At 40.3% G+C, this 23,476-nt stretch overlaps 3 protein-coding genes across 3 annotated transcripts; 2 read left to right on the top strand and 1 right to left on the bottom strand.

Moving 5' to 3' along the window:
- The first annotated feature begins 1,382 nt into the window (after positions 1-1,382).
- Positions 1,383-10,291, top strand: LOC137108659 (rhombotin-1-like). Its single transcript, XM_067493517.1, has 5 exons — positions 1,383-1,785; positions 2,388-2,601; positions 5,700-5,825; positions 6,131-6,239; positions 8,604-10,291. The coding sequence occupies exons 1-4, from the start codon at positions 1,764-1,766 to the stop codon at positions 6,234-6,236; spliced, it is 468 nt and encodes a 155-aa protein (XP_067349618.1). The 5' UTR covers positions 1,383-1,763; the 3' UTR covers positions 6,237-6,239; positions 8,604-10,291.
- Positions 10,292-10,860: 569 nt separating this feature from the next.
- Positions 10,861-16,831, top strand: ric3b (RIC3 acetylcholine receptor chaperone b). Its single transcript, XM_067493514.1, has 6 exons — positions 10,861-11,162; positions 12,731-12,957; positions 13,243-13,321; positions 13,870-13,963; positions 14,480-14,610; positions 15,161-16,831. The coding sequence occupies exons 1-6, from the start codon at positions 11,042-11,044 to the stop codon at positions 15,658-15,660; spliced, it is 1,152 nt and encodes a 383-aa protein (XP_067349615.1). The 5' UTR covers positions 10,861-11,041; the 3' UTR covers positions 15,661-16,831.
- A 342-nt stretch (positions 16,832-17,173) lies between these two features.
- On the bottom strand, positions 17,174-22,429 carry psma1 (proteasome 20S subunit alpha 1). The gene is made up of 10 exons (XM_067493515.1): positions 22,315-22,429; positions 21,335-21,379; positions 21,130-21,231; positions 20,636-20,739; positions 20,446-20,534; positions 20,157-20,227; positions 19,891-20,020; positions 19,509-19,588; positions 19,073-19,177; positions 17,174-17,429 (listed from the first exon to the last, which is right to left on the bottom strand). Exons 1-10 carry the CDS (start codon positions 22,315-22,317, stop codon positions 17,376-17,378), a joined length of 783 nt encoding a protein of 260 aa, XP_067349616.1. The 5' UTR covers positions 22,318-22,429; the 3' UTR covers positions 17,174-17,375.
- Between the last annotated feature and the right edge of the window lie 1,047 nt (positions 22,430-23,476).

The raw sequence follows: 23,476 nt of genomic DNA, 5'->3' as shown, positions 1-23,476 counted from the left end.
CCTACAAAGACTTGTAGTATAATAGGTCTAATTATAAGCATAACTGCATGTAGAGACCTATAACTACTTAGGACGAAGTCTCCATCTTGATTTTTGATTAACTTTTTAAAAATCCTATTCAAGTAAATACTCGTTCAGGAATTTGTTCCTTTAGGACCTTTAATACGGTAATTACAGAACCAGTAAAGGATTAGTAGCAGAGAACTTTTAAAAGTTGGCAATCTATGAATACATGCAACAAATTGTCCTTCAGGTGGTCTGCAGCTCCTTCCCTGCACTTTTTTAAGATTTTTATCATGCTTTCTTGCTGTCACTTCTATCTCTCTCCTAATCGTTATATATATGTTTAGGTTTAGTAACTTTGTGTGACAAATGTTAAAAACTTACTGAACACAACACTTTCAGGCGAGCTACCAGGGAGATGGCTGGCAGGAGATCAGGCTCGGTTCCTGGTGTAATACAGTTCACAGACAGTGTTCAAGCTTCCAGGTGTGTTCAAAACAATAACCCAGAGCAAACACACTACGCTGAGAAATGGACAGAGTTCAACGTGTGGGTTGATAACCAGCAAGCAGCATCGAGGCGATGATGCCCAGACCAGGAAAACAAGCTAAAGGTTCATGCTCTGGGTGGAACAAATAATTCCGAGGGGGAGCCAGCAGAGACAGGGACCACTTTCAGATCGATGGCGGGTAATGAGGCAAACAGCAGCTGCACTGAGCTGCATGAAAGTGAACCAGCTGACAAAGTATTTGTGCTGGCTGGTGACTTAAACACTGAGGCTAATGCAACACAGGTGAGTGGGAGGAGGGGCTGGGGAAGTCAAAATGAGAGCTGGTGGGGTGAATATCGGCAGGGCAGGAGAAAAACAGGAGCAGGATAAAGAAAATAACGATTAGACATAGAGTCCAATCAGTTTGAGCTAATTTGCACAACTTTTAAGCTCTTTATGCTGATGCCTCATTCAAAGCCGCATACTGTGTATTCTCCCCCTCATTCATCTAAATTAACATGACTTTTTCATTTATGTATTTCTTTAGCTTACTCACATGCGCGCACGCGTAAAAGGCGCAGTTTGTCTGCCTGCCGGGCTGAACCGCAGCCGCGTTGACTAGCCGGGCGCCCTGGAGATAATTGGTGTCCTTGGAGTTGAATAAGCTCATTCGAAAACACCTCAGGCCCGGGTTGTCCTGGTGTGTGACTGTCTATTGAATAATTGATTCAGAGAGGGAGGGGCGGTTACTATCAGATCTGAGAATAATGACTTTATATAATTAGCGCGCAGTGTTGGGGGGGAAAAAAAAAAAACCGTTTGACTGTGGGAGGTTTTTGCAGAGAGGGAGGGAGGAGGATGGGAGGGAGCTGTGCGTGTGGAGTCTGTGCAGAAGAGCTCATTTGAGGCGAACACCCGCAGCCTGTGCAGCTACAGAAATGCTTCCACACTGACATCAGCTGAGATAAGACACAGCTACTCTTGGTTTGAGGACGTCGCGTCTCTCGGTGACACCCACGTTTACGCTGTTTCCAATCTTTACGCGTGAGACAGAAAGCAACTCAATCGCTGGTTCCCTTGGCTTCTTCCGGGGACTATGAGGACCGGAGCTGAAGTTTGGAGGGACTACGGGTTGATACTGTAATTTATACACAGAGGGTCTCAGGTCTCTGTGTTTACTCTTTTAGAAAGCAGAAAGGAGGTGGGGGCTTGGGTTGGTTTGGGCGGGGGGGGCCAAGCATTTCTCCTGCTGTTGGATTGTTCAGCAAAGATGGTGTTGGACAAAGAGGAGAGTGAGTACAGAGAAGTGTTTCTGTTACACACACACACACACACACACACACACCTGTACAATCCAATAGGTCGTTATTGATAATTGCTCTTCCTGAGTGAAACAACACACAACAATTAGAAACACCTGTCAACTCAACTGTGACCCCAGTAACCGACACTGACAATCTCATCACCTGCACCTTGAAGATGGAGTCTGTTGATTGTGTGCACGATAGACTGCACAGGTGATGGAGTTTAGCTGCGTTTCCTCGGCCTGCTATAAGTTTTGGTGTCTGACATGAGCAAAGATTTTGATCAACTTATTCGGTGAAATGATTTCATTAAGGTTTTTTACTTGGAAAATCACTTGTTATAGGAACTTTATAGGAATATTAATGGTTTTACAAAGGCAGGACTCAGTTTTTTTTACATCACCATAGACGGATGTTTTTTTAACTTGACCATGAATTTTGGAATTGAGTGACATTGGAATTGAGGTCACTATTGAAATAATTTAGGCCTTTGGTTGTGGTTTCTTTGCATCCTTCGTGTCCCTGAACTCCCAATAAATCTCCGTCTCCACGTCTCTCTTTCTTGTTGTTCTCGGGCTGTTTACTGCCAGGTGTGTCTCTCGTGTCCCTCAAGTCCAGAGAGAAGCCGAGGGGCTGCGCCGGCTGCAACGGGAGGATTCGGGACCGCTTCATGCTGCAAGCGTTGGACAGGTACTGGCACGAGGACTGTCTGAAGTGTGCCTGCTGTGATTGCCGCCTGGGCCGGATGGGCTCTACCCTGTACACCCGGGCCAACCTCATCCTCTGCCGCAGGGACTATCTGAGGTAAACTCTTCAGGTGTTTTTGAACGGAAAGAGAGGGCAAATGGTGCAATTGCAAAACGGATTATTACAGCAAACTCTGCCACTGCAGCCATCATAGAGGCCAAGTGGAGAAAATGCAATATTTTATTAGTGAAAGGGTGCAGTCAGCCAAATGATACAAAATCATGAACATATTCATCGTTCAAGGCCATTTTATCCCCTAGAATTGCAGTGAATAAATCAAATTTGAGGCCAAACATTTTTCTACCCATGTTTGGTTGTGCTTGCTGGAGCTTGCTCCAAGTCCTCACAATGTGACTCTGCACTGTGCACTTAAGCCTTTAGTACACGCATCATGTTCGGTCCTCTGCTGCAGAAAGAGAAAATTCAGTCAATCAAAAACTAGTTTGGATGTGAGGGATTGGAGAGCAACAACCATCGTCCACAGTTTGGATCAAAAACATCAAACATTTACAGTCCAACCTGTAATGGAATAAGCAGATGACCTTTCAATATATTTTAAGTCAAAGAACAGAGCAGACAGAACAGTGCAGTGGTTACAAATGCTCGTCTTTCTCTTCCCACTTAATCTTACAAATGTGCTTTGATGCTAATTATGGTCCCAATCAGAAAATAAACAGTGCAGCGAGTAAGAAATGGGAGAATAGAGTTGAATTTGGCTCTGAAGCAAACGCATGTGAACATTTGGCAACACGACAGTTTGCTCTGGAATGTTAAGGAACCGCTCAGCATTTTGCTAATCAACATTTGATTTCTTCCTGGGAGTTAGATGAGCACATTGATACCATTTGATGTAAAGCTGGAGCCAGCAGCTGCTTAGCGTAGCATAAAGCCTCAAATTATGGGTGAAACGACGAGCCTTGATCTGTTGGCAGTTCTACAGGGAGCCAACCTTTGTCTTTGCCACCATCAGCAACTTCCTGCAATCTCCAGTGGCTGAATGGCAAAGAGTCCACCGTGTAATCCAGATTGTATTAGCAGACTTGCTATTTCCTCCCATTTCCAGTCCTTTATTGTGCTAAGCTACCACCTGCTGGCTCCAGCTACACACTTTTGTATTAGGGGGTATCACCTGATTTGATGAATAGGCACACTTCCCGAAATGCCGAACTGTTTAAGTGAATTAGTCCTTTGCCCAACGACCTGCTTGTACTAACATTTGGAGCCACTTTAATTAATTTTGATTAAGTATGTTTTAGTTATGCTTATATTTTAAAGAGGTTTCCACTGTTACAATCTGTAGCCTATGAGTCTTAAAGGTCTTAAACCTGTATACCAACCTAAACCTGGCCCAAACTGCTCTGAGACTTCTATACGCCTCATTTTCCTGCCTGAAATAACGACGTCTGGTGTCCGATCAGCAGGAGAACTCCCGATATGTCGGCCACATTGCTGAACTCATGTGTTAGTCTCATGTACAATCCAGCTGGATTTGGTTGGAGCTAAGTCCCTCATTAGCTGCGCTGCACTTAAGAGACCAAAACCCTTTTTGACAGTTAAATTGGGTAGATTGCCTCCTGTTTTCCTCATCATTGCGAGGGTGCAGACCAAAAGCCTTTGAAGAGCAGGATTAAAAACATGTGATTTCTTTTAATTGGACCATTAGTAGAGAATTAGCATTGAGCTGCGCAGCCTCGTTAAGGAGAGGGGGGGTGGGGGGACCCACCAGGTGCCTGTTCAGGACTCAGACTCGTTAGATCAGAGCATTCTGTTAATTAGGGCTTGCTTTTGTTCCCATGTTGGTCACTCGTTTGATAACGTTTTTCATTTGTTGTCCAAGGCCCACAACCTCCTTCTGTGAATTCGGTTTTTTATAACGGTCCCTCCCAAACCTCCCTTTTTTTTTTTCTTTGGAGCTTGTAATGGAATATGGAAATCAGCTACAGCCACTTATCTTCATGTGTGTCAGGCTCTCAGGGAGCCGTTTGTTCGTTTTGGAGGTGAATGAGAGGTGAAGCAATCTGCAGCTGGTCAGCACTGAGTCACAGTGCATTTAAAACAAAACACGGTTTGTTCTCAGGTAGTTTGAGGACAAAGTGGTTTAAAGTGAAACTTGAAGAACTGCTGAACATAAATTTGCTCTAAAAGTCGTCAAAGGCCATACATTGCTAAACCGTACATGATAATAACCTTGATTAACTTTAAGCTGTTATGAGGTCGTCCCTGAGTCAGTCGTGGGGGGAGAGAGTCAAATGAAATTCAGAGGAAAACTGTTGTTTCATTCTCAGGACTGTTTTTTTCCTTTCAATTTTTGTGGTTACTCCATTAGTTGTGGTGGGTTTTTTATTTATTTATTTTGGTTCTTAAGTTTTGTATGCAGGATTTCTGATTTGTGGTGCATGTTATTGTGGAGACAATTTGAAGTCGGTATATGACCAGTGTTTGGGATTTCTGCCCCCCCCTCTTTCTTTTTGTCTACACACCTGCATCTCATTTGTTGTCAAGACGTGTGCTATACTCAAATGTCTGTGCTTGTATTTTATTTCCACACCCCGATGAAGGCCTCAAGCTGCAACGTGTCACGTCAGCCATGTAAGATGGAAGACTTTTGTCCCCCTCTGTTTGTTGTTGTTGACGTGTTGGATAAAATGTGAAATTCAGAAAAGCGTAATAATTTTGTTTTCAAGCTCTTAACTGTAAAGTTGGAGTTGGAGTTGGGGGGGGGGGGAACTTCCATCTGGTTTAAAGTGAGGTGACATTTTCGTATCGGCGAATCTCCATTTAACTGCTCTCTAACAGCAGCCGACGTGATGCAGGAGTGTCGGTTTTTTACATTTTAAAAATCTCACTGTGAAGCAGTTGAAGTTTCCTGCAGCAGTGTTTCTGTTATGTTAATATACAGCAAGGGAAAAAGTTATGCTGCATCCACATCATGTTGGCAGAAATGGGAGGGGGGCTGCAAACACAACCTGCTGTTGTATAATATTATAGCGTACTGTTTTTTTAAACTTGCACATAGATAAATGACAATGCATGAACCAGTTCAACTACCTTTTTTTTTTTTTTAAAACTCTGCTTTTTTTGCCTTCAGCTCTTGGCTGAAATGTATCTGTGCATCCAGACTACAGCTCTGCCTGTCGCCCCCTCTCCTTCTGCAGGCTCTTCGGGGTGACGGGGAACTGCGCAGCCTGCAGTAAACTGATCCCTGCCTTTGAGATGGTGATGAGAGCCAGAGACAACGTCTACCATTTAGACTGCTTCGCCTGTCAACTCTGCCGCCAGAGGTAAGATTAGGGGAGCAATTAACCAGGGAGATCAAATTCACTTGACTTATCTGAGAGGTGAACTAGTAAGTGCTCATTAGGAGCGTATAGCAATGCATTATAATCCCAATGTAATGGAATTCGCTGCACATTTTAAGACCCCAAAGGGTTAAACAATTTTGGATATTATTTAGGTAGTTAATCAGGCAGCAATCATGCAAGTTTAATCTTCTGATTATCAAGGCAGTGGATGTGTGCTGAAAATACGCCTGCTCCTCTGGGGCCTCATGATTCACTTCAGCCCATATTTTTATTGCCCTCTGCAGATTTTGTGTGGGAGACAAGTTTTTCCTCAAGAACAACATGATCCTGTGCCAGCTGGACTATGAAGGAGGCCATCTTAACGGCAACGCTGAGAGGCAGCCTCAGTGAGAGGTACAGTAATATTCTGATGGCGACGAATAACCGTCCCGGACAGCTGCTCTGACAGTTTGAACCAAACCATGCACTGAGCTATATGGAAGATGCACAAGTGAACTTCTTAGCTCATCCCAAATATGACCATATGTAGGCATGAGCCTTCAAACCTGAGGCTGCTGACATTAACAAACAGTCCATACCAAGATATGGTGAAGCATCTTATCTCTTAAAAAAAAAAAAAAAACAACTCGGCTCAGCAAACCAGCTGTTGAGGTGGAGGCAAAGCTTTTTAAACGTTTAAAAGTCCTCTTGGTGTCCTGTAAAGCAGTGGGTGTCATGCTTTTGGCGTCCAAGTCACACCAAAGGGCAAACCAAATGCTCGCCCTCTATCCACAGCTGCTCTTATCACGCCTCCGCTCCTCCCCCTGAAGTTTTCCTTATCTCCTTTTGTTCGTTGAAATTTTTTAGGTAGTTAACATTAGCATCAACTTCAGCCTCTACAGTGGGGGACAGCTCTGCAAAGCATCTTCAGAGAGATTAGAAATGTCAATGATGACATTCAACTCTCCAGTTTATTTCTCATTAGTCTGCGTGGTCGGAGAATTTAAGACTGATTTTCAGCCCCACAAAGGGATGGAGTGTAGCGACAAGATGCATTTTTATTTCTGTAAATTAGAAATAAACCCAAACCTTTTTTTGTGGAGTTGTAAAGTGCAGCAATAACGTGTGGTTGCCACAAAAATCCCGCGGCACAGCATTTGAGAAGGACTAAAGCGACAAAGCCGACAATGAAAACACGGCTTCATTTCCTGTCTAGTGTTACAGTTCAACGTCTTACTAGAAGCACCAGAGGAGGGATTTCTGAACGCACAGTGGTGCTACATAACTCTACAGTCGCACCGCGTGACCGAGTTAATATTTCACTACAGAAGATATTTACCATTAATCTGATAAACACACAGTCTAACAGGTTCCACCCTCCAGAGTTGTGAACATTTTGAGTTTGTGGTGTGTGTGTGTGTGTGTGTATAAAGGGAAGTAAATGTCTGCTGCGGACACTTGATTCTATAGAAACTGCTACCTCTCATTTGAAGCCACCATCATGTGAAGCTGTTTACATGGATCCACAGGCCTCTTAACAGCAGACGCACACAGGTCCTGTGGGAGCCGGGCGCCTCCTGATGAGCTGCTGTGAGGACAGATGGCGGAAGGTTGAAAGCAAACGTAGCAAATACCAGAGAATCCATAATGGTGAAGGTTTCTGGGTTTGCTCGGGTTCAAAAAACCTTCCCTCAAGCCACCAGCCGCCCAACCTATCATTACAAAATTGACTGCAGTTCATAAAATACACAACACCACGATGGACCCCTTGATGGTGGGTTTTCCTTGAGAGGCGTCAGGTCAGAGTTTATATGGAAACAACTTCAGACCTTCAGACTATTTTCATTTTTCGGTATAAACCTTAATATGCAGGTTTTAATCATTTATTTTATGTGAGGTGAGAAATGTGGAGTTTGCTGGACCATGTTATCCATGAACTCTGCAGATGGTACATCCTTTGGGATCAGTCCCTGCATATAAGACATTTAACTTGAAATATAAAAAATATATATAAAATATAAACGGCAAGTGAATTTACTGCTGTACTAAATTAAATATCCATTAGATGCTGATGTCGTCATTTGAATACGAGTGGAAGAGTTGCTGCCTCTTTCAGAATGATCACTACAAAAACTTTACATTATATAAAAAAAGTAGGGTATTGGCCTTTTTTTTTTTTTTTTTTTTTTTTAATTCCCAGGGATTTTACTCTTACTTCCCAGATTAGAATTGTCCATTTATTGCTCACGGGACTGTCAGTGGACAACCACACAAAAAGGTGATTTAAAAGCTTCTCTGAGCAAATAAGGGGTTAATGTCACAACATGATAAATTTTCAAAGGATTGTCAACTTTTACATAAGTCCCATGTTCTTTATTTCTTACATTTCGTTGCTGAAACTGTTTGAAAGCTAAATAAAACAGGTCAGCACTGAAGTTTCTGCCAACGATTTGTTGGACTATTTCTAGCTCTGGATTAACACATTTGGTGCTTTGGTGAGTATTTACAGCAGCGGGACGGTGTTAGTGGGATTGAGTTAAAAATGAACGACAATGTGCTCTTAATGAAGGAAGACGTCACTAAGTGCAATAGTGTGGCTCCCTGATGTTTAGTATACTGAGAGCAAACCACACAACCATTTATCTGTAAGGCACAAGACAAATGACTCTTCTTTGATTGTACCACAGTGAAAGGCCACATGAAGCCCATCATATGTTTTGATTTTAAAACCTTTCAGACAGAGCTGGAGCTGTTTTTTATTTTCTTCTTTCTCTTTAGGATGACTGAGCCAGTGGGACCGTGAAGCTTCCTCTTTCAGACTGAACCACGTGTGTAAGTGGGGGGGAAAACGGAACCAAATTGAGGCATTTTCAGGAGCCCACTTTTGAACTTTGTTGTTAAGATGTCTGGTAAATGCCCTGAAAATACTAATTTCTGATCTGATGGACAACCAATCAACTGTGAAGGAACTATATGGAAGAAATTTTCCAGAATGCGTGAGGACTGAAGAGTGTTTGCAAAGAAATTGTAAAGTTTGTTTCAGTCACTGAACTGTCTTTTGTGTTGAGACCCCCACCCCCCCATACAATTTTAGTCTGACCCAAGCTCCAAAGTAAACAAACACATTTATTAATGAGGTTTGGTTCAGCCCAACAACTGAAGACAGTCTGTTCATCTCTTCGTCTTTTGACTGTGAAGACTGAGTGGGACTTCAAACCTGCGGTAGCTTAGTGTTCGCTCTGAGCTCAAGCTGTTTTCTCTTCACTAATTAAACTGAATATGAATTTCAGTTTCCGTGCTCATTGTTTACGTCCTGAAATGACCAGAATCGGTGGGAGTGGGCGTAATACTAGAGGGTGCTTTATCCTTCAAATATACCCTTCAGACGTCTTATGGATGTAAACAAATTATTTGCATGATGTGTTTTTGTTTTTTTTCCACACAAAGTTCAAGTTCAAAACTACTGACACTTTTAAATCTACTCCCACAGGAATTACCACCTGACTCTGCAGCCCTGCTGCACTGTAACCTCTGGTCCTTTTAGCTGCTGAACTGTAAGCTAAAGACTCAAATACTCAACTGCCTAAAATGCAGATGTGTCTTCAGTCTAATTGTAGTTGCAATTTTCATGGAGATTCATCACCTAAGCAGAACAACAATGATGAGGCCCCTGTATTCTGATGTGTGGGCGTGTCTCTAGAAACGGCGTCAAATGCTGCACATACATCGTTCTGCACGGTGAAGTTCAAACATCCACATTAATATTAGGTCAAAAGTATTTGTAAGTTGAGGGAATTTAAATGCTTGCTTGGTCTCACTTCCATGCTTTTATGAAAAAAAAAAAAGGAAATCTGTTCATTCACAATCAGCATTAGACTGAGCAGTTACAAGATGTAGATATTACATTTGCTCAAGTCACTGCCCTTTCTTCATGTGACCTGCTTAAATTTTATGCTAAAATATAAACACACATTCACAGATGATAATGGCTTCTTGATCTGACTTCGTATACAGTCATATTCTATAGATCGTGAGCAGACCAATCTATTGTAAAAGATGAGTGGTTTACACTTTACAGAATCAGGTTTAGAAGCTGCAAACTAAAAATGGTTACTCTGTGTGATATGCAACTGATCATCTGCTGATTTAAAAAAAAAAAAATCTTACTGTGACAAAAAAATGCTGCAGATAAAATAATGGTTAATTCTTTTTTCTTTTTTTTTTTTTTATCTCCACAAAATATAATACAGCCATAATAGAGTATAGGTCAGTGATTACCCAAACTTGCATTATGTAGGAAAAGCTGAAAAATGTAAATAAATGGTACAATGGATTATTAGCATGTTGTATAATTGAGCCATGCTGAAAATGTTGATGTGATGCAAACTATCTGCATGTGATTTAACTTGAACAATCAGGTTTGCCAGTGTTCAGGAGGAGTAATAATAGACTTTTTTTCTACAGACTGTCTTTTTCAAATTTTTTGGGTTCTGAATACCAAGAAGACATTTACAGTCATAAAGGGGCTATAGCTATGCAAACCAGAGGGAAAACAACATATACATTATAGTCTCTTTTATTTGTAAAAATTATGTGCTTAAAGGTATATGGTCCGTTGTTTTTTTATCCAGCATTTCACTGGTTAAAAGGGAATTTGGATTGCTGGAAGTCATTATTCTGGGATCAATATCTAAAATCATACACTCCAGTATGACCCAGTTTGTCTACAGTAATTATCATCTTTCTGACAGTTTCATCTTAAAAACGGAGAAATTCGAACATTGTGAAAGTAGAAAAATGCCAGAATTGCCTTAGTGGATTGCATTAAATTGCACGGGCGGTCATAGTGTTACGCCTGATCGGTGTATAAGCAAAACTTGAAACCGCTGAAGTTTTACAGGTATGTAGATGGTAAAGAGATGTTCTGAACATATGTGAAAATAATTATAATGCCACGTGATATAAACCCTTATTTTCAGACCGCCCTGCAGCTACAGTATGTTGGCTTTATATAAAACAAGCACACACGCGCGGTGTGTGAGCGCCACGCGGCGGTGAATCTCGATCTCTACAACTCCTGTCACTTCCGGTTTCCCGCTCAACAACAAGGAAGAAGAAGAAGCGACACCAACCAATCTGGTCCCCCCTCCGCTTTCTCACCCGTGAGAAAACGCCTTTTTTTTTCTCAGTAGAAAGGTGACTGTTCACCTGTCGGCATGGCGATGTCAACATTCCAGAAGGTGACACTCGCGACATGTCTCGTGCTGTGCGTCGCGCTGCTGCTTCCCAAGATGCTGTTATCCCGGGGGCGGAAGGATGCTGCGGAGCGGCCGGAGGGTGCGTCAGCTTCACCTGCTTTACCCTTAAAATGTCTTCCGCTCCACGCGTGCTGGCTTTTCAGATACGCGAACGAGGCTTTGCATTTCTTACATTATGAGTGATGTGGTGTAACGTGTGTTTTCTTGGCATTTCACGCCGAAGCGTGGACTGTACGTCCCCGTCCCTGTAGTTAGACTGTCCTCCCTGAAGATGTCGCTAAAACACCGACACCTTTTACTTACATAATTTGACAGCTGATACATGAGACTCCTGTGTCAGTTTATAAAAAATATCAAGTTATATGATATTAATTGCTTTAATTTTAACCAACTAGTATTTTATCACGGTGTCATGGACAGCAGATGACAAGGCTCATTTCTTTTTCACATGGATAAGGTGCCGGATTATTTATAAAATATCTTGAGCATTTACAATTTATATATTATGTATTTGGGTACAAAAGTGTGCATCCTCTCAAATGTCAAAACCTGTAAACAAAGAACTTTTTTCCTCAACACAACATGTAATGTTGTCAACTAGTCATTTAGCGGATGCTTTTATCCAAAGCGACTTACAGCAATGTTTTGAGGTTCAGTGTCTCACCCATGGCACAGGAAGGTAGAGTGGTCGTTCGCCAGTCCCCCCAGTTGTTGGTTCAATCCCCGACTCCTCTGCAATACACTGAACCCCAACTTAGTAGTTGCTCCTGGCTGCATAGCAGCTCCCCCATGTCTGTGTGATGGTGAATGAGAAGCAGTGTAAAGCGCTTTGAGTGCCAATAGGTAGAAAAGCGCTATATAAGTGCAGAACAAGAAACAAAAATGACCAAGGAATCTATAAAAAAGTAGTAAAATCATGAAAATTACATCAGTGCAGAAGTTTGCATTCCTCTAAAAAAAATATAAAAAAATGCTTGTGCATTAAATATGTTAAATTGTTTTACCCTTTGAGACAGTTCAAGTAAAAGTTAGTTTTTGTAATATATTTAATCAATATCTTAGTCATTTAGTCTATAAAATGCCTGTCAAACTTTTCTAAAGCAGTCTAAAAACTAAATGGAATCCTATCACAATATCTATAGATACAGATCAGCTTGTGGAATATCAAAAATTTGCACATTTTTATTTGCTAAATGTAAACAGACCACGTACAGTCTTTTCGTAAAAGGCCTCAGTGTCTAAAAGGAGCAGAAGCTGGCTCCTGACCTCCTATGCATAGTTCCTCGTTTAGCTATTAAACTCTATTAGACTGTATAAGAAACACAGATATGACAAAGGGAAGCACAAAAAGCTTTTTCTGTCATTGTGGCCAGCTTGACATCAGTTCATTGTTTCATTTCAAAAACTGGGAAAAGAGCTGGTACATACACAGCATTATTTATTATTAAAACTATTCCACTTTATCAAATGTTAAATCTGCTTTTTTTGGGGGGGGGGGGGGGGGTCAAGGTTCGTGAAGAAGTCTTTTAAACCCATTTTAGCATTACATTTCAAGACATCACCAAGACATCGAAACCCAAAGTGGTGACTTGTGCCTTACCTTGGGTCATATATTGAATTCTGCTGTATTTACATATTTTCCTGCAGGTTCGGGTCGGTTCCCTCGGATGATGCACCGTCAGATGGCCACGGAGGGTAGAGGCCAGAGGGCCGCGGGCTCCGGCTTCTCCAGGGCTCAAAACTCCGAGGCCATAGCCAGGGGCAAAGGTGCGGGAACCGTGGCAGGAACCGGTGGCAAATCCAACCTGGCAGGCCAGATCATCCCTGTGTATGGCTTCGGGATCTTACTCTACATCCTTTACATACTGTTCAAGGTGAAATACTGGGATGCAGTACACATCAGCTGAACTAAATTCGTTTTTAGCTTATAATGTAATGAAAGCTGAGCATTTCTTCAGCTGGCACCCACCGAATTTTACTTAAACATGGCCAAATGAAGCCATAAATTGAAAGAAAATTATATTTTACATAAAGAAGTGCTGTTTTTTTTTTGATGTACTGTAGTAACTGAGTGTGTGTAAATGCTTTTTAAAAAACACACTGACAGCAGGATTTGCTGTGACATATTTTCAGACTTTTAACCACTGTTTCTCTGTTAGATCACATCTAAGGGGAACAGCAAGCCGTCAGAGGGCCGGTTTCCTTCGGTCAGGTCGGAAAACATGAAGAGAAAGATCAGTGAGTATCACCCACCATCATCTGTACTCATTCCTTTTGCATTTAGCGACTTTCAGCAGCGCAAAAAAAAATTGGATTAAAAGAATAGTATCATGCTTAGGGAACAGATCCACAGTCACCTGTATACTAAGCATAGATTGCATGACTTGGGTTAAATGCTTAAAAAAAAAGAGACGTTTCAATGTTTCTGCATTTAGAGGGAAGCTATTGAATCCATCAGTAAACCTTTCCCCTAAACCGATAGTTCAAAAGCTTTTTAAAACTTTGGTAAGTCACATCCAGTCAAATAAATATCTGAGACATGATGTGCACATCTGTCTTCATGGTGCATTAATGTAATGAAGAATAAATTGGTGTTTTCTTGCATATTGAAACCAATAAGGCATCATGCAGTAAGATGAATGGCAGAGCACTGCAGCTGTAAAAACAAGAACGTAACATTTCTCAGCCACTGTAGCCTCCTATGCTTCTGGATTTTTTTTTTCATTGTTTGTGTAATTGTTTGTGCTCGGATTGATTTCAAAATTCTCTTTTTCATCCTTTCTCAGCTGACTACGAGCTGTCCCAGCTACAGGAGAGACTGAGGGAAACAGAGTTGATGATGGAGAGTATTGTTTCCAACACCAACCACAGTCCTGACAGGTGGGCGTGTGCCTTTGCTGAGGAACCATTTTAGCAATCAGCCACCTCCCTCTCTTTCCTGACTATAATGATTCGCTTGATTGAGTTAATTTGATTATTTGATAATTCACTTATAATAATCTCTTCCACAGTAAAGAAAAACAACAAATTCTCATAACGTGTGAACACAGAGACATTTTCCTATGGTCCTGCAAATCGTTCTGTCTTTTCTATAATGATCTATTGATCTCAGTGTATCTGAGCAGTGTTTGCTAAATGTTTGTAATTTCAACCATTAAGTCTAAGGGATATCCAAATTACAGGCTGTTGGGGTATGTGAGACCTTTATAATCCCTTTTGAATTGAAAATATTAAAATAAGAATCAAAGTATTATTTCTGGGAAAATGTAAAAGAACATTTTAAATGTGCCCAAGCATGGAAATTAGTTACACTGCCAACAAATCAGTGTCCCTATAGTAAAGGAAAAGCAGGGTAGAATAATAACAGCAGGAGACTTCACGTACGTTTTGCCACAGGATGAACGGGGTGACAGCAGATCAGCAGAAGAGTCTCCTGCAGCAGCTGACGGAGATAACTCAGGTGATGCAGGAAGGCCAGCTGGTGGAGGGGATGGCTTCGGAGAAGCAAGCCCAGCCGGGCTGGGAAGGTTAGACCCCAGGAAATACGTTTGCATGGAAAATGCTGCTGTGCAATGTTGTTTTAAATTGTGAAAGTTATTGACACCGTAGAACTGTAAAATGTAAAATAGTGTAGTGTTCATAATTACGTACCAAATGTCTGATTAGCCAAAAGCAGATTTTAGATGTAAAGTAATTTAGAATTCTAAAAAGCACCTAAACCCAATATTAAACCATGAAGTAGTTCACTTTGTAGAAAGCAGCTATACGTGCTGTAAGTGATGTGCAGTGATTGGCAATGATATAAATGCTTCTGTGGAGGCAGCTTCCAAATCCATTTTGCTGCTCACTATCATTATATTATAAAAAAATTAGATTTTCTATCAAATATGTCGATTTTACATTTTGACAGCATTAGCAGACATCTGGACACATTAACTATGTACTGCTAATAAATTAAACGTTACTCTATGTGATGGTTGTTTCACACTTGAGTCAAACTATAGTTTAAAAAAAAAAAAAAGTTTATCAGTGAATGACTCAAATGTTTCTAATTTTTTATTTTATTTTAAAAATCAGATTATCCTGAGGAGCCTCATCCGTACTGGGAACATTCTCGTTGCAACTGTCAGCACAGTCAGCAGCACGGCAGTCCTCAGAGAGAGACAGAAGCCGAGAGGACAGAGGTTGATGGACTCGATACAGCGGAGGACGTTACAGCCGGGGACGTTATTGGCGGAAGAGAGGCTCCGGAAACAGAGGATCTGAGTACAGATGCTGAAAAAGAATCTGTTTTTACAGCAGTGGGTGAAGACGATGTCCGGCCAGAGAGTGATTTAGGTGCAAACAACTGGGAGGACTTGTGTGAACACAAGGAGAGAAGGGGTCAGAATTATCTGGGCGTCACAGAGGAGGACCTGGCTGGAGTCCTGGAGGAGCTGGGCCTCACACTGAAGATGCAGAACAAGAATGCGCAACAAGAAAATATTGAGGAGCTCAACCAGCTAGTGGAGACAGATACATGCAGCCAGGTCAGACGGAGGAACAAGAGGAGGAGAGCAAAGAAAGCCTCACACTGACTAATGCAGCTCTTAAACTTTGAGTTTGTTTTTTGTGAGGACAGATTAATTTAAGATTTTTGGACGGGCAGTAGCGAGGAAGTATGTGAATGCATGAAAATGTAATGCCAGCCATGTACAACATATCTTTTCTTAAAGTGGATGAGTTTAAGTTCATGTGACTAAAATCGGCTTCCTCCTTGGGCTAAAACAGGAATGTTTAGTCAATGCTCTTAATGCAAGACCCTCAAGTTTGTTTGGAAAAACAGGGGTCTCATTTCTAAATTAGCATGATGCATGATACACATTTATAGTTTGTCCTGACTTTAAACCTACAATTAGTGCTGACAAACCCTGTGTAGATCCCCATTTTATGTACAAATTGTACAAATTAATAGTTTAGAGTCAGCGTGTCTGTCAGGGACGGGTGTTAGTTTTATTTGTCAGAGCCTTTTTCTCAGCAGCCATTTGTTACTTTACCCCTTAATCCGTTATTCAAATCAAGTGCTCGCATTAAACATGGTTTTACAGAAAACAAGACTGGATCAGGGCACAACCCATTGGGCTGATGGGTTATCAAAAACATTCAGATCTCCATTTTCCATTTAAGATCTCATGTGGGCAGCAAATGCTGAAGCTTCAAAGAGGCTCTGATTAAATTTCATAACTTGCATTACTGTAATTTACTGGGTTGTCTCACCTTTGTCAGCATGTGTTAAGTGAAAACAACTTTTAAACTGACACCTTTACATGGGTTTTAATTTCCCAGCGTTTAACTTTTACTATGTCCATATCTGAGTGCACTTTTAGAAGAGAGTCTCCCATTGGACATTATTGTTCTCTCACCCAGTGTTTATGTTGGAGAAATGTTATATACTAATAACATTTCAGCTTTTAATGCACAGTCACTTGGCAGTTTATTAAGCACAGCTAGCTAAAACTAATGTCATTTAAAATATCATAAATGTCCATCTCGAAGAAGGTGATACATAAAGTGCACATTGTAGCTTCTATGAAGGGAGTATTTAGTGCAGCACTGTTATGTTACACGGCATTAAAGTGCTAACTGAGTGAGCCATGTGTCCTGAATCCTAATTTAAGACTTTGCTGTTCAGGACAGCGCCTGAAGGAGCACGGGTCATTGGAATACTCGGCATATCTTAAATAAAAGATGGGTTCTCAAAACATTTGAGTTCTTTTTGTGTGTGTGTGTTTTGTGAAAGGTTCTGGGTAAAACCTGCAGCCAGATGGGGTCTGTGTGTCTGGACAAAGGACCATAAACAGAACATCCATGTCTGCGTGGGTGGAGTCAAGACCCACGCAACAGTTCAAAGACAAAACCAGCGACCGTAAACTGCCTGTGCGTTAGGCTCCAGCAAGGACGGCTAATGGATGGATGTCACAGGATCAAATCCGTAAAAATGCTGTTGGCCATAGAGATATTGAAGTGTTCTGCGACGGCACTCACTGCAAGTCAGACAAACGTGTATTAAGTAACTAACTGCTGTAATATATAGAGCAGAAACATAATTCAAAAAAAAAAAATGGTTTATTACTTGTATATAATGGTTTACTTTACCCATACAAAAGCAACATCATACTGGTTGTTGTTAGCGGAGAATATTTTGCATTAACAGTGTCAAAAGTGGCACATCACAACAACAACTTTCCCCACTAAGAATTACAGTTGCAGTAAGTGTCAGGTTGGTCTGAGAGTTGCAGGTGGGCGGACCACCTCAGTGCTCCATTGGCTCATCAGATGCAGCAGGCTCATCTGCAGGCTGAGCCACCTGAGACACACACAAAACGGGGGTTTAGTGCACGTACCATGTGGTGCATTTTGAGAGTGTCAAAAGTAGAAGTATGGGCTGTAAACATCTCTCCACATTAATTCCATCCATCTATTTGTAGCAGAGCTGCATGAGAGATTCAAACATACAGTAGTTCGGGATCTTTCAACCTCAGCTTAATAGAAACGTATGCAAAAAGCTGTTGGTCGTTTTTCTGCTCGTCAGTGTCTGTGAACGTTTCCACCTGGAATGCAACTACACTGTAAGATACAAGGGTTACATTTGTAATCTGTCGTAAAGTGTTTCGAAGAAAAAAAAAAAAAACTCTTTTCTCTTTGATAGTTCCTTGACTGCTATAGCTGAGAAAACAAAAATCATGGCTTCTTTTGGTTGTTTTTCCAGTGACTGGCTTACTTTCTAAGTTGTGAGTGTAGTTTAGCAAAATTTGATAAATAATTTGATAAAACTCATTTATAATCTGAGTTTGAATTATGTATTTTGTGTGCAATTCGCTGCAGCGTTTCTTCAGTTGTCAGTCAGACAATATGGATTTTTTTCCTGCCACTATTGATCATGTTCCTATGTATTAAGATTGATCTAAAAGAAACAAGTAATGCATAAAAGAATTCCACTGATGCAGCAGGTTGTGGCTAATATACATCAAAATGGACACAATAATAATTTTCACACAGTTACGTGTATGTGGAAACTATATTTCTCAAAGGAAGATGCCCTGAGTAAAAGTCTCAGCTGTAACAACAGCTGACGATGGGTAAGTAACTGCTTTTCCTACAGCTTCTTAGAAATAAATGTTAACTGTATGTGAGCTGGGCGAATGTGAACGAGATAAGATTAGGATACTAGTTATGCATTTGTGTTCTGATCAATTTCCCTTCAGGCCTAATCAGACAGGATGCACTTACATTTAGAAAGTGCAAGGTGCACTGCCTTTTTTTAAAGAACGAATGATTTTTATCCACCTGCATAGTCTTTTTCTTTTACTTTTACTACTACTACTACTACTACTACTACTACTACTACTACTACTACTACTACTACTACTACTACTACTACTACTACTACTACTACTACTACTACGTAACAAACAATTGAATCACTGTATCACTGTTAAATCACCTACCCGCTAAAGTAATGGCCGATAGTTGGCCACACATTTATAAAATAATAATTTCTGTTAACATCAGCAAAATGAAAAAAGTGGATCTGACTACGTCAGCTTGTGCAGAAGCTTCATTTTCGGACGACTCAGCACAGTTTAGTCTCTGAAATCATCTAACTAAAGAGAAGGGGAAAAGTGCTGGTTACATCAGGGAGCTTTCCTGCTGGGCGTGTTCAGGGCGCTCCTGGGAAAAAGGGAAGGCACGCCACAAGGCACCAGCAGCATGCAAAACACTTCATTCTCATTGGAAATAGTTATTAAATAGGAGAAAGAATAAAAATCAGTACAACGCGACCCTTATTTCTTACATAGTTGCCACATTCCGGGTTATAATTGACACTTTAAAAGGCAGGTAAAGTTTTGATGACCAGCAGCCTGTTCTGTTTAGCACCAGCTTGAAAGATCCGGGGCTATTGTCCTTTGAGCAAGGGCCCAAACTGGATTAGATAAATCATTGCAGTACCTTTCTCTGTGGCCTCTCCTCCAGTCCCTCCAGGAATGGGGCAACATCATCATCATCATAAATGGTGAACTCCATCTCCTTCCCCACAATGCCAATGGAAACATTCTGGGGGGGGTGGGATTTGAGAAATAGGGGCTTTAGTCACCAGTAGAAAGAAAGGCTGACTCAATATTCCTAAAAACTTTATTTCAGATATATTTTCTCTTATAAATTTAGTTCTACAAAAAGACTTAATATTTCAGAAACACTATTCAGAAGAAACCAAAAGACCTAAAACCATATAGCTCACCTACTACACAGATGCATCATAACAAACAAAGAAAAAAAAACATCTAAATATTTGGTATCTACAAAAACACTCAATACAAGATTTTTTAATACCTGTCTTCTAAAACCTTAGAACCAAATCCAGCAATGAAACTAAAAACTCGGGTACCTTGGTAGTGAGATCCTGCTCAGCAGGGAGGGTTTCTCTGAGAGCACGGAGACCATGCTGCACAAGCTCATTCAGATTACCTGACAACAAAGTAATACCAAGGGTAAAGCGATGAGCTGAACATTTAAACTTGATGTCAGTGTTTCACTTGTCAATACACTTAGCAAACCAAAATGCTTATATCATTGTGTGCGGATGATTCTTAAAAATCATCACTTAACATGTTAAAACAAGTTAAATAAGATGTCCCAAACTATTACAGATGACTGACAGGAAACAAATTTCACTAATAAAAAGGTGCAAAACCATTATGCAGCACTTTGTTATAACAATTAGAATGTAAGGGAGCAAGGTTTCAAAAAAATAAAAAGAAAGATCGTACAGTCAAGAAACTTATCCATAAATCTCTCCAGGTAGGTTCGTGCAGACTGGGAGCGTGCTCCAATGGACATGGCTTTGCAGTCAAAGTAGTTGGCAGATGGGCAGGTCTGGAAGATATGAGGTCCCATGTCCTGCATGGCACACATGAAATAAATTCAATAAGAACTGTGGTCACACACAACCCATATGCTTAGACCCATATGAAAAGATGATAAAGAGATCATATAAATGGAATAATAAACAAACGGTATGAGTGAACCCACTTACATCAAAGCCGGCAATGAGGAGCCCAACACCATAGGGCCTCCTTCCATAACGCTGTGTTGGGATTTGGGTTTCTAGGTTTTCAGTAAAGGATAGCAGGTGCTGAATTATTTTTTTTTTACCTTTTACAAGCAGACAAACCGTTTGTTCAGTTTTTTCTGAAATGATACATGCCTTCAAATAACTAGACCTTTGAAAAACACATCTGCATTTAGAGTCAGAGTAATTTCTTCCATACTGCCCATATAATAGCATAAATTCTTTAAAAATCTTTAAACAGTAAAGAGGATACTGCTGCCAACAAGAGAGACAAGACGTGACGTAGGGAGGGGCCTGTCGAAGACAAATCTAGAGTCCAAACACTCCTGACGCATGAAGTTACTATAGGGGGGAAAAAGTGGATGTTATGTAAAACGAAAAACACATTTTCATGTACAGTAAAAAGCATACTCCAGCCAACCATCTAAATAGTTGTGACCCACCAGAGCAGCCTGGCATCCGCAGTCAGCCCAGCAATAGAAATGCCAATGTGGTTGTCGACATTAAGTATCTTCTTCTGGTGGGCAGCCAGTTCAGACTGGGCTCTCTATAAAAAAAAAAAAAAAAAAAAAAAAAAAAAAAAGACAAAACAGAAGTTAATAATCATGTGTGATCAATTGCCTGTTATTTTACAGGCACCACAACTTGTTCAGTTGGGTCATAGCTGCCTTACAACATATTCTGAATGTTCTGCCAGTTTTACCAAAAATACAGCAGATGAAAGAGTAACATTTAGCCTCATAGGGCAGTTGACTTTAATAGTAATGAGAATTCAGTAACAGCAAGTTAGTGAATCTGAGCCAAGTGAATTCTGCGTGTGTGAACTGCCCTGATGAAAAAGGAATTCTTAACAAGGTTTACATGCTGAAAGTGTTTAGGTGGGGGGTGGTGGGAAAAAAGCATACTGACAGACAAGATTGTTGCCTGTTGTTGGTACCTTTAGTGCAACCAGGACTGCATGCGTTCTGGATTTGATTCCTACAGTTGCAGAGCCTTGCTTCACTGCCTCCATGGCGTATTCGATCTGATGAATCCGGCCCTGAGCACAAGCGAACACGGACAGTACTATTAACAAATTATGCAATAGGAACCTAATAATACGCAGATATTAACTTTTGAAAATAAAGGCAAGGAAGAGTTACCTGAGGGCTCCATACTGTCACATCGTTGTCGTACTGATTGCGGAACTAAAGATAAAGACAAGCCGTAAATAGACATTACTGACAGTTACATTAAAGAAAAAACAATAACTCGAAAAAAACAAACAAAAAAACACAGCTCACATAGTTGTCCTGCATTGTCGATGTCTCAGTTACAGACAGTTTCGTAGTGAGCGACGCGTGTTTAATGCTCCACTTATCTGCAGCATGGACTATTCTAGACTAAGGTCTGGAGTTAGTCACATCATTAAATTATTAATAAGGCGTCCAGTTTCTGCTTTGTCTTCATTAACTTACCGATACCGATCACGCTAATGACTGCAAGCATTAGCGAGCCGCTGTCATATTAAGTGACGCTTCAGCACTCGGTACAGACGAGCTAACGTTAGCTGGCATTTGACGCATATAAAGTTATATGGCAGATTGTACAAATGTTTGCGGAGTCCTCACACTGACTGGACTTGTGTTTTGTCTTCACAAAAATAAGTTATTACCCGCAAACGACGGCTGGTGAGTTAAAGGAAAACGAAAGTAAAAAGGTCGACTCCTCCATTGCTCACTGTATGGTGGCTAGCTTCTAGCTACTTTGCGTTAGCCTGCTAACTAATAAGCTAATCAATCTGCAACGCCATTCGGACAAGTAATTCTAACAACCGTATGAAACTAATTCGGGGTATTCATAAACATGGATAATTGTGATACCGGACGTGAAATATGTATTGCGAAAGAGCGTCATTTACAGGCATAATGCCGCGAACGTTAGCCATAATGTGTTTTGCTTACTCACAGTGCAGTCGAAACTTAGCTAGCTACGTTAGCTTAATGCAAGCAAACTAGGTTTTGGGGTTTACCAATAAATTGTAATAAATGAACTTACTGTGTAATTTATTTACGGAATAGCAGTTAAACATACTATATATAATTACTTTGACGAGTGTGTATCAATACTCATTCATACTTACCATCTCTGCTTCTTAAATTGTCAACCCTCTGCGCCTGTGCCGGGATCTTTTTTTGATTTATTTTCCTGGACGTGACTTCAGGGATAAGAGTAGAGCTCCGATTTGAAATCAGTGGGTCGACGTAGAAAAGTAGTTGAAGATGATTACGTCACTTTACAAAAATACAACTGCATTTTTATGGTAAATGTATGCAACATCTACTCCACTACGTTTATTTTAAAGATGGAATTATTTGTTTATTTTACAAGTAAACATATGAGCAGGTCCTTTTTTCCATAGATTAAGCAATGTGAAGTAGCTGACACAACCTTATCAAAGCGCTTGTACTTGAAAAACGTACAGTGCATCATATTCCATAGAAGTTTATTTTTTATATTTATAAGTACAACTCAGCTAATGCTTTTGTTCTGCTATTACACCTATCACAACTTTTACTTGTTATTATTTTCAAAGTGAGCTTTTGTTAATTTGACTTACAAAAGAAAAAGAAAATCTCAATATATTAAAAATCTTCTTCCACTGATTCTATCTTGTTAACTTATGAAAAAGTATCAGGTACATTTTTTTCCAATTCAGATTTTTGCATTTTGATTTTCACAAAAATTCAGATTTTTAAATTTTATTTTTCACAAAAAAAAAAAAAAAAAAAAAAATTAAAACTGAGGGATTAAAAGACTGAAGACACAATTTTGAAAAGTTTTAGTGTTTGGAATTATTTGATTCTTACAAAATAAAATTGAAATGCAGGTTTTACAGGATAAAAGTTTGGCCATTTCATTTAAAGCTTACAAAGAATATTCTTATTGTCTGTGATAGCTTAATTAATTTCACTACAATTACATGTGTAGTCTATGTACAAGGGCTGGAGCACAAAACACAAGATGCAGTTCACCTTAAATTTCCTCTGTCTTTTCTGCACTTATACCACATGATCATGTTTCTACATGAACACTAGGCGGCAGGAGTGACTTAGAAGTATTCGTGGGAACTTCAGTGGTCCATGGAATCTGACAGGATGCACAAATTACTTACTACTGTTACAGCCATGTTCAACTTCACCTAAAAAAAAGTTCCAGATTAAAGACAAACAAGTTATACTGTAGATGACAATTGTGCATGTTTTATATAATTGACTTTGGTGACTGTGATGAGTTACCATGTC

Source organism: Channa argus, chromosome 23 (assembly GCF_033026475.1).
Source record: "Channa argus isolate prfri chromosome 23, Channa argus male v1.0, whole genome shotgun sequence".
In the NCBI taxonomy this organism is placed as follows: Eukaryota; Metazoa; Chordata; class Actinopteri; order Anabantiformes; family Channidae; genus Channa; species Channa argus.
Note: the sequence above shows the minus strand (reverse complement) of the source record. Positions and strands in the feature narration are given on the sequence as shown.

Coding starts and splice junctions, on each gene's coding strand:
- psma1 (XM_067493515.1), bottom strand. Junction 20,535..20,635: donor GCGGATGCCAGGCTGCTCTG/GTGGGTCACAAC, acceptor TCCCCCCTATAG/TAACTTCATGCGTCAGGAGT. Junction 20,228..20,445: donor TGTCTCTCTTGTTGGCAGCA/GTATCCTCTTTA, acceptor CTGAAAACCTAG/AAACCCAAATCCCAACACAG.
- ric3b (XM_067493514.1), top strand. CDS start 11,042: ATGGCGATGTCAACATTCCAGAAGGTGACACTCGCGACATGTCTCGTG. Junction 12,958..13,242: donor TCCTTTACATACTGTTCAAG/GTGAAATACTGG, acceptor TTTCTCTGTTAG/ATCACATCTAAGGGGAACAG. Junction 14,611..15,160: donor AGCCCAGCCGGGCTGGGAAG/GTTAGACCCCAG, acceptor TTTAAAAATCAG/ATTATCCTGAGGAGCCTCAT.
- LOC137108659 (XM_067493517.1), top strand. CDS start 1,764: ATGGTGTTGGACAAAGAGGAGA. Junction 1,786..2,387: donor GGTGTTGGACAAAGAGGAGA/GTGAGTACAGAG, acceptor GTTTACTGCCAG/GTGTGTCTCTCGTGTCCCTC. Junction 2,602..5,699: donor TGCCGCAGGGACTATCTGAG/GTAAACTCTTCA, acceptor CTCCTTCTGCAG/GCTCTTCGGGGTGACGGGGA.